Source organism: Giraffa tippelskirchi, chromosome 4 (genome assembly GCF_054371585.1).
Source record: "Giraffa tippelskirchi isolate mGirTip1 chromosome 4, T2T-mGirTip1v1.2.pri, whole genome shotgun sequence".
In the NCBI taxonomy this organism is placed as follows: Eukaryota; Metazoa; Chordata; class Mammalia; order Artiodactyla; family Giraffidae; genus Giraffa; species Giraffa tippelskirchi.
In genome coordinates this window covers 212,538,111-212,550,192 of record NC_137278.1, presented here as the reverse complement: position 1 = coordinate 212,550,192, position 12,082 = coordinate 212,538,111, and the positions used below count along the sequence as shown (strand labels likewise).

Sequence of the window (12,082 nt, the reverse complement as noted above, 5' to 3'; positions counted from 1 at the left end):
CCAGAGACACAAAGCAAGTTAGCAAAGCAAAACCACTTCTGGCCACTGGCAAGGGGGCCCGAGGCCAGACAAGACTTGTTTTCAATAGGGAAAGAATCAAGAATTCTGCAAACTACAAGCTGGTGAGGTTGACCACAATCCCCAACAAAACGAGAAAAAATATATTCTTAAATAAATTACTTTAGATTCTTAAAGAAAAAAGAAATGACGGCCATTAGGAACCAGGCCTGGGGCCCTGGAACTGCTCAGCCCCACTGCCCGCAGGCACGCTGGCTGTGGGGACTGGACAGGGCAGGGACGCCGCTGGGGATGCAACTCTCTAAACCAGGACCCAAGATGGGATGAGGGGCCTTCGGGGCTGACGCATCGCCAGCGCGTCCTCTACAACTGGAAGCAGCACCCTGGGAGCCCCACTAATGAGCTGAGGGAAGAACCAAACTATTCCTAAAATAGCGTATGTGTCTGCCTCAAAGGTGTGAAGAAAGTGTCCCCAGAGGAGACCTAGTCATCTGTTTTCCACCTGAAAAGACACTGGGAAAGCGCTTCAGCTGGGACTGGGGCGAGGACAATGAGAAAATTCAGAGGCAAGATCACTGGTCACACGGGGAACCTGGGCTGAGACAGATGAGTGCGCCCCGAGCACAAGGAACGCCCAACAGACCCAGGAATGGGGGGGGCCCAGGCACAAACAAGTGGGGACACACAGCAGCCCCCGCAGGCTCCCGCCTGGCAGGGGCCACCGCGCAGCAGACAGGGGCTCACGTCCACCTGACAGGTGGGACCAGACGCGGGAACTCAGTGCCCAGGCCCAGCCTCTCTCCACCCACGGATGCTGTGCCCAGGGCAGCCAGGCCGGACTCATGGACGTGCAGGAAGGAAGCTCAAAGGATATGGGGGCGGGGGGCAGCCTGATGGGAGGAACAGGGTACTGAAGGCCACCCAGCTGTGGGGCCCAGACCCCTTCCCTGAAAGGATGTCAGCACTCGCCTGAACCCCCAACAGGTAAGGGCAGAAACAGAACCCACACACCAGGCACAGGAGTCCCAGAAAACAACCCAAGCTGGGGCTAAGTACCCGGCACCCCCGCCCCCACCGGCCCAGTCACTTTGTCACCCCAGGGAGCTCCTCGGCTGGGCCCCCTGAACTCCCTCCTCCGCTCCAGGCCTGGCACAGGCTGTGGCTTCCCCTGGGCGGCTCTTGTAGCTCTGTCTCAGACTCCCACGCCCTCACACCGCTGCCCAGCCTGCCCGAGACCCCAAGGCCTGTGGCTACACTCACCAGCCCAGCCCAGCCCATCTGACCCTTCCCAGGTCTTTCTACTGTGCCCCGAGCAGCTCCCCAGGGAGAAGGCCAACAGGAAGGTACAGCGCAGGCGTCCAGACCCCCTGACTTGACACACCTTCCCTCGCCAGGGGTCAGGCAAAGCTGGGCATGGGGCACAGCAGATGACTCACCCCCTTTCCTTCTCCGAATGGAGGCTTGGAATCAAGAAACAGAGTAAATGGGGTGAGAGGCAGACTTTGTCCCTCAGCATCTGGGCTCCACCCCCCACGCCCCCACCCCCCCCCCAGTCCCAGACACCTCCCCCACCCAGCCTATATCCCCGTCACATTGTGAGTGGCACATCTACCCAAATGCCAAGTTGGCACAGGAAATTCAAGGTGGGAACACAAGCAGGAACAATGCTGTGTGCATGCACATACACACACACGCTCACACACACACATGCAGACATGCACACGTGAATGCACAACTAAATCATACTTGGTTGAATCAAACATTTGCTCAGAAAAAAGGTGAAACCTCATAAAACCCACTTCAGAGACCATCAATGGCGCAATGGTGGCCCATGTTTCCAAAGCAGGCAGGTCAGAGCGTTTGCCGGACCACAGCCAGTCAGGGAGCACAGCCCGGCACGGACCTGCCCTGACATCCTCATCCCAAAAGGAAAAGGAATCTAGAAGGTTTCTTACGAGAAAGAGGATGAACTGGAGGCGCGCCAGCCCCTTTGACCCACTCTGCCCTGGGCCTCCGCGGATCTCTGCAGCCCCAGGATGCCCTGGTCTGAGCTGTGCACTTAGCACCTGCTGCCCGAGAGGTCCTGCCCTCCTCCTCCTCCTCCCAGGGAGAGTCCCTACCCAACCCCTTCCTCTTCACCCAATTTCCGCCAGCCTCCTCAGGCCCCTCTGCTGGGACACCACCTCCAGGACACACCTCCCTTCCTCTTCCTCCTGAGGACGCTCTGAACAGCCAGGCACCACCTGGCCTGAGCCCCATCCTTGCCACCTGCTTCTTCTGTGGCCTCATATTTTCATTTTTTTCCACGTGTTCAGATCATCTTCTCAATAGATTGCAGGACACCTAAGGGCCCTATCCACCCTGATGTTGTGACATAAAAGTAATGTGTTTATGCTGGCAAGGAACCCATGGGTCTCAGTTCTACCTTTCAAAAGCACAGTGAATCATGGGATGATTGCTTAGGTACCTGAGAAGACCCTGATGCCAGCCTGGCTTTCTCAAACCATATGTGTCTAGAGAAGGTCAGCAAGTGGGCTGGCTCCCCAGAACAACTGTCTTCTGGGGCAAGAGTGGTCTTCCTGTGCTCCTGGCTGCCCAGGCCCTTCTCGGAACAGAGCCACAAGAAGGGCCTGGGTCCAGTTCAGGTAAAACTGCGACCCCTCACTCAGCAGTGTGCACGGAGGCTCTGTGCGAAGCTGTCCCTTCCCCTTCCCCAGACTCTGTTCAGGAAAAGCTGGTGAAAGGATGCTGACCTCAGGCCGCAAGAGTGAGCCCCTTCCCTCTGGAAGACGGGTCTGCGGAGCAACCCTGTCAGAAGGCACAGAGGAAACACCCAGACTGGAGAGGAAGGAGGCTCTTCTTCCATGCACTGGTCTCTGCAGACAGAAGCAGCCCAGAAAGCAACAGGCAGCTCTTCCGTTTCTGCAGGGCAGAGCCCCTGAGTCCCTGGATGATAGAACTCAGGCTGCCCAAGCACCTCTTTGTGCAAAGCGGGGGGGGGGGGGGGATCCCTTCTGAACATGCAGCTGAACGTGACCTGTGGCAGGAGACTTCTGGGAACCACCCACCAGAGCCTAGTGTGGGGTCTAGCCAGATCCACTGCCGACTGGCATTGATTTATTGATGGGTTTGGATCCTCAATCAGTGTGATGGATCAGCTCCCCATGACTAGCCTAAGACCCCTGTGACCCTGGGGCCCAGAGTCCGCCCACTTCTCTCCCTTACTCTTGAGTGAGTGAGTTTACTGGGCACAGAATTCCAGGCGGAAAAGCATTTTGACTCAAGACTTTGAAGTTACTGTTCCACTGTCTTCCAGAATCTGCTGTTGCTGACGATGACTCTGCTGTCAGTCTGACCCCTGTTCCTTTCCAAGACATCCCTCTCTGGCAGTTGAGACTTTCCCTTTCATCTATGGCGCTGTGAACCTTTACTACCAGGGCAGCTTCGTGTTCACTTCATTGATTCGGACTTAGACTCCTGCAAACTGGAGTCTCATGTCCTTGTTCAATTTTAGAAAATTCTTAGTCATTTACTCTTTAAATATTGCCTCTTCCTCAGTTTTTTTACCCTTTTCCTCTGGGACTTTATTTAGGCTGTCTGGTTTGTCCTCCATATCTCTCTTCTGCTCTTGGATAATTTCCATTTCCTTATCTTTCTGTGCTGAATTTTGTGTAATTTCAGATTTATCATTTAATTCATAGTTTCTTCCTTTGGGTGGGTCTAGTATACTGTTCCCCAGGCATGGATTTTTAAAATTTCAGTGGCTAAACTTTTGTTTCAGTAACATGTCTTTGGGAATCCTTTTAAAATCTGCTTATTTTTCTCACTGTCCTATTCTTGCCTTATGAGTTCTGTTAAACTTGGTGTTTAAACACCTTGTCTTGTCTCTTTCACATTATTCTATGATTCCCAGTTCTTCTGATGCTAATTCCAGTTTGGGACTTGGTTTTAGCTTTTCCACATCTCTTGGGTTTTGTAGGGGCATCAGAGCCCTGATCCCTTGCCCTCAGGGTCTGTACCTGTCCCAAGACCTCATGGACTATGGTAGCATCAGCTTCCTCTCCCTCTCTTGGCTCTGATTTCTCTCTTCATTTTTGAGAACTGGGAAATTCCTCTCCCTTTCATTTTGAGTTGGCTATGTATTTTTTAAAGTTTTGCTTTATTCAGAATATTTATGGGGAAGAAGGTCCTGACCACATCAGCTCAATCTATCTTGGTGGCTGTCCTCCACACTGAACTAAACTGCAGTCAAGAGCACCTGCTTGGAAGGGGGTGGCTCAGCAAAGGACTAGGGTCAGGGATCAGTCCATGAGGAAAGTCAGAAATAATTTTAGGGGACAGGTAAGGGCTCTTTCTATAGCTAGGGCAGAACCAAGCCTGAAACCAGGGTTGGGGCTCAGTCTAGAGCCATGATCAAGGCCCTTGCTGTGCCCAGCACTGGGTCACAGCTCATCTTAGGACCAGAGTCAGGGTCCTTCTATGGCTGGAACCAGACTAGGATTGAGTTCAGATTATAGAAGGATGGAACATGTTAGCAGTCATGTATATTAGAACATGCCATGATGAAGATATTCACGGTCATGTAAGTTAGGGCATGATCATTATTAACTGTCCATATGTCAGGACACGGTCATGTGTATCTGAACATGCCAATGATGAGGCTACTGATGGTCATCCTGGGACTGTGGCCCCCACATGCCCATCAAAGCCCCAACACACATTTCTTTGCCTCCAGCCACTCATGAGGGCCTGTTCCATCATTGTACCAGCAATGTTCACGCGGCCCTGTGAGGTCGGCAGCTCACTGTAATTACCCTGCTTAGGGGATGCAGAAGTAGGTGCTAAGAGGGTTAGGGAGGCACAGACCACACAGCGCCTGGAGCAAAGCTCAGGGCCCCTCTTCTCACTTGGATGAAATGAAGGAGCAAAGTCACACTGGAGGCGTGGGGGACCAGGGGCAGCCCGTGCACACACATGCAAGCACACTGGCAGCCAGGCCCTGCTCCCCTACCCCCGGGCCTGGTCGGCCCGCTGCCCACCTCCAGCCCAGTCCAGCCACACACCGCCCCCCTCTTCAGCCCAGTTCCCCGACCCCTCCGGTACCCCCGCATTTGCCTCTGACCTGTTCATACATCCGTCTGTCCATCCATCCTCCCTTCTGTCCCTGCCTGGCCCCCTACCCTGGGCTGTCTGCCCCCCACCTGCCCCGCCGCTCACCGAGCTCCTCGAGCTCCGCTGTCATGGACTTGGAGCGCAGGGTCAGCGTCGTGCTGGGGGCTCTCTTAGGGGGCGGCGGGGCTGCGAAGAAGAGGGAGGACTTGGAGCCCCTGTCTAGCAGCGGGCAGCGCGGCGTGGCCAGGTGGAGGTGCCACCTGCGCTCCACCGCCTGGATCTCCTCGTACTCCCGGGAGGACGAGTCGCACTGAGCCAGGATCTTGTTGAGGCTGCGGCTGGACGCAAACTTCTTCATGGTGCCGGGAGCTCGGCGGGGCTGAAGGTCGGGCTGGGCCGGGGCAGCTGGGGCCTCAGGAGGCGGTCAGGGCCCCAGGGAGCTCCCAAGCCGGCCAGCCCCGGCTCGGGACCCAGGCTGCAGTTTCAAGGGCTGAGCAGGGGGCCCCAGAGCCATGGGAGGGGGGCTGGGAGGGGTCTCCCGGCGAGCCGGGCTCCTGCCGCTCCAGGGCGCCCCCAGGCCCCGAAGGCCACTGCCCCTCAGGGGTCCGGGGTGTGGGCAGCCAGGCCAGGGCCTGGGCAGGGGCGGCGGGCGGCACAGCCCGGGCGGCGCCGGCGCGGGGAGAAGACGCTTTTCCTGTTCCCGCAGGTGCCGCCTCCCCCTTCCCTCCGACAATAAGCGGCGGCGGCAGCGTCAACCTCACAGTTGCCATGGCAACCCCGGCCTCCAGGCAGCTGCTGGCAGCGTTGGGGAGGAGGGCTCTTCCATGCCAGGGGCTGGGGGGCACCGGGAAGGACGGGGCAGGGATCTTAGGGGGGCAACCTGGGGTCAGGGGTCAGAAGTTGGGGCAGGGCTGGCCGTCTGACGTCAGGGATGGGCGCCCAAGCCACGCACGTGGGTGTTCGCCTAGGTTCAGGCCCCTGAGGTCAGCAGCCTGGGCTGCGGAGAGGAGCGTGGGCCAGGGGTCAAAGGTCTAAGGTCAGGGGACAGAAGGGGAACCCCAGCACTCACCTCTGCGTCGAGCCCCATCCTCTTCCGGCTTCCTTGTCACCGACACCACCTTCATGACGAGGCGGTTCCCGCCCTGGCGGATCAGAGCCACCACCTGCTTGTGTCCGACTTTCACCACGTTCACGCCATTCACCTGGGGCGGTCAGGGCCAGGGGGGAGTCCAGTGAGGCCTCTCGGGCTCGGAGGCCAGTGCCCAAGGGGCGCACCGCGAAGGCCCAGCCTCACCTCGATGAGGAAGTCTCCCGTGCGCAGCCCTGCCCTCCAGGCCACGCCCTCCACATCCACCGACTCGAGGTATTGGAGCGCAGGGAAGGCCGGCGTGGGCGTGAACTCCTCGATGGGAGTCTCTGCTGTGGGACAGGGAGGGGGCGGTCCAAGGGGAGGCGGCGGCTGCACCGCACCCTCCGGAGGACGGCCTGGGCCAGCGCGCCGCAGACAGGGCTGCCCAGGGCAAGAAGCGCCGGCCCAGCAATCCGGGACACCGCTCCGAGAGGCCCGCCCCACACCCCACCAGAAAGGCCCCTACTCCATTAGACACACGCAGCAGAGGCCCCGAATATCAGGGAGGGAACAAAACTGCTGCCTCCTACCAACATGCCATACCCAGAATAGCGTCAGGGCGGGGAGAGAGGAAGGGAGCGGGCAGTGGGCAAGAAAAGGGGGCAGGGGCGAGCCGAGGGGAGGGGCAGGGGCCCAGCTCGGAGGACACCCTGGCCTACAGGACACCCCCTCTTCATTACCTTTGGCCCCCCGGAGCACAAAACCAAAGCCTTCATGGTCCCGTTTCTGCAGGACAGCCACCTTATCGTCGATGACATAGTCACTGATGAAGGAAAACAGAGAGGTGAGAAGAACACTGCGAAAGCACCCAGGTCTGGCTGACCCCCACATGCCCCGGACAGGACCCGTGGGCAGCGCCCGCCCTGGGGGTTGTCCCTGGACTGACTGGGGAGGCAGCAGACGCGTGGGTTGGGCCCCACCCCTCCCCACTGACTGCTTCGCCCCCGGGCCTCCCTCCCCGTCTGACCCCATCGCCCACGTGCCCACCTGCCCCTTCGGTACCTGTGTGCAGAGAGGCTGTCGTAGGAGCCCACTGTGTAGTGGCGGAAAAGTCGCTTTGTCCGGTCCTCCCGGGTTTCTGAGGGGAGGTTGAGGAACTGACGGAGGGTCTCATCCTCCAACTGGCTGAACCCCCCTCACCTGTGCGGGCCACCAGCCTCTGCCCACACACATGCCCTTAGCCTGGCTGTGCCCACATGGAAATTGGGGTCCAAATCCTGGGGTACTGGGCCCAGCGGTCCTAAGGTAAGAATGCTGAGGGGACCATGCAGGAAAGGGTTCAGGGCCCAGAATGGGCAGGGGCTGTGGCTCACCCTTCTCCTGAGTGGCTGCACACAGCAGACCAAACAAGGCCGGGGCCACCGCAGAGAGAGGCAGCGAGCCCAAAGCTCAGGGCAGAGAAGGTGCGTACACACACGGCTGTGGCCTGGAGCCATGTGTAAGCGCTGTGTCTGTGTGGCCCGCAGTCTCGTGCGGGTGCTGTGCTCACATGCGTGGCTGTGCGTGTGTGTGTCATGTCTGCAAGCGCTGTGTCTGTGTGGCCCGCAGTCTCGTGCGGGTGCTGTGCTCACACGCGTGGCTGTGCGTGTCCGTGTCGTGTCTGCAAGTGCAACTGTCAAGCCCCACAGTCTTCTGCTCTGGCACAGAGGCAGCCTGAGTCTTCAGTGTGTCCCCCACCACAGGGAGGCTCACCCTCACGGGGCTTTGGCTCCGGATCGCCTCTCTGAGTGGGCAGGGAGCGGTCCAGGTACGGGGGGCAGGTCCCCCTCCCTGCTCTCACTGCATCCCATAGAGCTTCATCCCCATCTTGCTCTCCCTGCAGGGCTGGCCAGCCGCCTGCTACCCCACCTCGGCCTTGCTGATGTCCTGCAAGCCCGCAGGTCCCAGTCCGCACCTCGAGTCACAACCTTTCTGCTCCAGACTGACTTCTCCAGCGGCCTGTGCGCTGGACGCTCCAGTATCCTTGTACCCACTCGTGCCTCCGGCTTCCCAGGACCTCTGTCTCCAGCTCTCCAGCTCCACCACCACCTCAAATTTCATCCCTCAGCTCCTCCCTCCTCCTCTATCAGCTTAGCATTTCTCAAGATTAACTTATTCATTAAAGAAGTATGTACCGAGCTCCTACTATGTACCAGGCTCCAAGAATACAGCAGAGAACAGAAAGAAGCCTCTACCCTGCTCAGTTTACAGTCTAAACTGTACAGCTGAAGAGATAGAGGACTCAAGAAACAGGCACACACAGAACATGTCGAATGCTGGCAAGCAGTAAGAAAAAGTAAGCAGATGGGGACACGGCAGCTCTACGTGGTCACGTGAAGGCCTCACCATGAAGGGAGAGTTGAACAAAGGAAAGAGGGCATAAAGGGAGCATCTCTTTATGTGGGTAAAGGCCCTTCCGGGGATGGGGGTGTTCAGGGCACAGTCACATGGCAGGTGCCAGCTCGGGGTTTTCAAGGAACAGTGAGCAGCCTGGGCAGCTGGGGCAGAGGAGTAAGAGACAGCAGTGGGGAAGGAGAGCCGAGAGGGAATCTATGGTTCTGACGGCTGGTCTCCTCCACTGACTGTGAGCTCCCTGCAGGCAAGAACTATGCCATGTTTATTTCTGTGATCCTGGCACCAAGCATGGCACCTGAGCATAACAGGCATTCTGAATGCTCACTGGGAGGGCAAAGGGGCAGACAGCTGACTGGCTGGCTGGTGGATGGCTGGATGGAACAAGAGACAGAAGGGTGGATCAAAAGGTAAATGGATATATACATGGATGGAGGGAGAGAGAGCGGGGTGGGGGCTTGCTAGGGGGTTGCCGGATGAGTAGGTGGACGACAGGATGGATGGGTGAGTCAAAGGGCAGAAGGGGCAGCAGCGGGAGAGGAAGAAGCACCCCTGTTACCGTCAGAAGACAGATGTTGGGAAAAGCACTGATCTGGATCTCAGAACCCTACCGCTAACTTCCATGATTCTCTGCACATCGACAGTGCCTTTTGGCCCTCTCCTCACAGAGCAGGAAAATTCCCCGTGGAGGCCCCTCGGCTCTGACAGCCTGTAGTTTGATCTCACTGGCTCCCTCTCAAGCGCTCGGATCTCTCTCCCCTCTGCAGCACAGCTGCTCCCACCACCTTGCTGCCCAAAGCCACAGCAGCCAGGCCTCGCCCAACTCCGGTGGGGTCCAGACCGCTCTCCCCTCCACCACACCGTTCTCCACACTGACCCAACTCTGGAAATGTTCACAGTGCCTGCCTGCAGAAGGACCGCCCCCACCCCCCAAAAAAAAGAACCTCTGCAGATCACTGGCCTCCTATTTTTATAATTACCGACCAAACACAGTATATTTATTATATAATGCAAACTCATTTTCCAGCTTTATTAATCAGACACGTAAAAGCCAGCTAAAATGAAAATACATAGCATGGTCCCCCAAGTGCTGGAAGGAAAGGGGGAGGAGGGAGGAACCAGCAGAGCCACTGCCCGGTGTCCCACACCAGCCTCCAGCACACCCAGGGCCGCCCCACCCCACCCCACCCAGCTCAGCCTCCTGCCTGCACCTGCTCCCTTCGCCCAGACGGGCACGTGGGAACCGCGCTCTGCTGACCATGGGTGTCGCCTGGCCCACATGTGTTGGCAGTGTCCCCTCCTTGGCCTCTAAGTCCCCGCTCCCGTCTCAGAAACAGATCCTTCTTTGGATCTGGGCCTGTTGGAAGCTGGTGTGTGTTCCTGGGCCGCCCTCTCACCTCTGGCAGAACTCAGCCCTTGGGTCCCAGACCAGAGACTCTGTCCAGAGCAGCTGGGCCAGGCCTGCAGGTGAGGACAGAGGTGATTCCCACCCACCAGCAGGCAGCCTGGCAGGCCTGTCTCCCTGCCAACCCATGAAACGCTCCCTCCTACCCAGTACCTTCTGACATGTTCAGATTGCAAAGCCCAGAGCCCCAGCCCTTGTCCAGGGGCCCCACAATTGCCCAGAGGCCTACAGTCCCCTCAGCAGGCTATTCTGTGTCCTCTCCCTTCTCCATGACTCTAGCCCAGCCCTGCCCTCCCCTGCTCCATCGCCTTGCTTTGTCCTGCCTGGACCAGGCCCCTAATCCTAAATGAACAGCACGATCAGGACAGCAACCCCCTCCCCCAGATGCCTCCTCCTGTGACACCGCCACGAACTAACGCCCCTGGTCCCAGGACCCCTGACTCCAGCCCGGCCCCTGCCCCATTCAGGTTTACTCACACCAGAGCCCGTGAAGTGTGGCGGCTACAGCACAGACCCTGCAGCCCACTGCCTACACCGCGAACAAGACTCCGCTCCTCGGACTGTGGAACCCATCCTCCTAGAGCAGGACCAACAACTGTCCTCACCTCCCAGGCCTGCTGGGATGAACCGGTGAATTCTTAGATGTAAAACAGTGAAAAACCAAGCCAGGCATCCTGACACTGCTCGGAGCACGCTGGGCGCCAGCATGTGCAGATGCAGCAGGCCACGCCACACTCGGGCCAACAGGCTCTGCCTCCCCCCATCAGCTGACCACCTGGCGGGCCCCAGCCACCCTTCAAGGCTCAGTTCAAACAACCCCTCTGCTTAAAAGCCCTCTCTGACTCCTTCAACCAACTCAGGGAGCCTCCCTGGGCTCACGCCGACACAGTCACACAACAACATGTCTGCTGGAGCAGGGCGCACACCTGCTCCTCGCTCGGCACAGAGCCAGCCCCTGTGATCCCAGCTCCCGGCACAGCATCCAGCACATGCCAAGCACCTAAGAAACATCAGCTGTTCTCAAATTCTGAGTCCAGTCCAGACCTCTCTCCCTTCCTCCCCAGCATCAGACTTAACTCCAGCTGCCCCCGGACCCAAACAGTTCTCAAACCAGAACCTTCATTCCCCACCCTACAGGGGAGCACAGGGCTCCTCCCTAGGCAGGTCTGGAGGCCTCCTCCCCACCCTCCCCTATCCATAGTTGGCACCAGCGCCCAAACTGCTGAAATCATTTTCCACCTCAACACACCACCCCACCTGCCCACCCTGGACAGACTAGAGGGGGTCATGTCCCTTCCAGGCTCCTAGCCACAAGGAGAGCCACCAGGGCAAGGTGGTGAACAGCCAAGGATAAGAGTAAAGGATCCTGCCCAGGAGTGGATCAGCGGCCACGTTCCACCCAGGGCAGAGGCCCAGGCCACACGGGGTGGGCTCCCCTGGGGAAATAAGGAAGCAGGATAAGGAAGCACGGCAACGCTGGGTCTGAGCCCCTCATGTGCAGCAAGATAGATGTGTGCACCCTGGGTGCAGACATACCATTAGTGGCCACCACAAGCCGCCACTCAGGAGGGGGCTCCCTTGTCCCACTAGCTCTTGGGGCCAGAAATAATATCTATGGGTCGAGAGACCTAAGGGCTTGTGGTGAGCTCTGGCTGGGGTGTGAAAGGACCAGTCTCTCCTTTCTACTGCTAGGACCACCTCAGATCCCAACACCCAGAGGGCTCCTTCCTGGAGGTGCAGGTGATCAGCAGGGTCACACAGAGGCTGCTGACCAGCCCCAGGAGCCACGGCCTTTGCCCCCACGTCCTCCCTGCCGGCTGAGGATGCAGTCATCCCCCACCTGCTGCCTTTAGACCATTCTGGCCCTGGGGCACCCGTGACAGCCCCTCTGGGCCCAGCTGGCCTCGTTTCCTCTTGGCTGGCCCAGGCCTCCCCGCACTGCCCACTTGGACAATCTGTCCACTTTGGAATGACGCCTCTTTTCTCACACTGACCTCTTTAGTTGCTTGCCAGCCACACAGCAGTCACACACTCCAAGTACCCAGCGCTGATGGGAGAACCTTGTCTGGGGAGGATTGTGGTCACGA

General features: G+C 58.4%; 1 protein-coding gene and 1 long non-coding RNA gene across 2 annotated transcripts in view; one reads left to right on the top strand and one right to left on the bottom strand.

Annotated features, from left to right (window-relative positions):
• The window catches only part of SHANK3 (SH3 and multiple ankyrin repeat domains 3), a 47,532-nt gene that overhangs the window by 19,506 nt on the left and 15,944 nt on the right, over nucleotides 1-12,082 (bottom strand). Inside the window, exons 13-18 of the mRNA XM_081591138.1 lie at nucleotides 7,262-7,337; nucleotides 6,940-7,022; nucleotides 6,425-6,549; nucleotides 6,200-6,332; nucleotides 5,236-5,316; nucleotides 1,455-1,478 (exon numbers count right to left, since the gene is read on the bottom strand). Of these exons, the coding sequence (XP_081447264.1) occupies nucleotides 1,455-1,478; nucleotides 5,236-5,316; nucleotides 6,200-6,332; nucleotides 6,425-6,549; nucleotides 6,940-7,022; nucleotides 7,262-7,337 (522 nt within the window). The remainder of the gene's footprint in view (nucleotides 1-1,454; nucleotides 1,479-5,235; nucleotides 5,317-6,199; nucleotides 6,333-6,424; nucleotides 6,550-6,939; nucleotides 7,023-7,261; nucleotides 7,338-12,082) is intronic.
• Nucleotides 5,899-8,376, top strand: LOC145545877 (uncharacterized). Its single transcript, XR_014082266.1, has 3 exons — nucleotides 5,899-6,493; nucleotides 6,992-7,043; nucleotides 8,082-8,376. It is a non-coding gene; the product is annotated as an uncharacterized LOC145545877 (long non-coding RNA).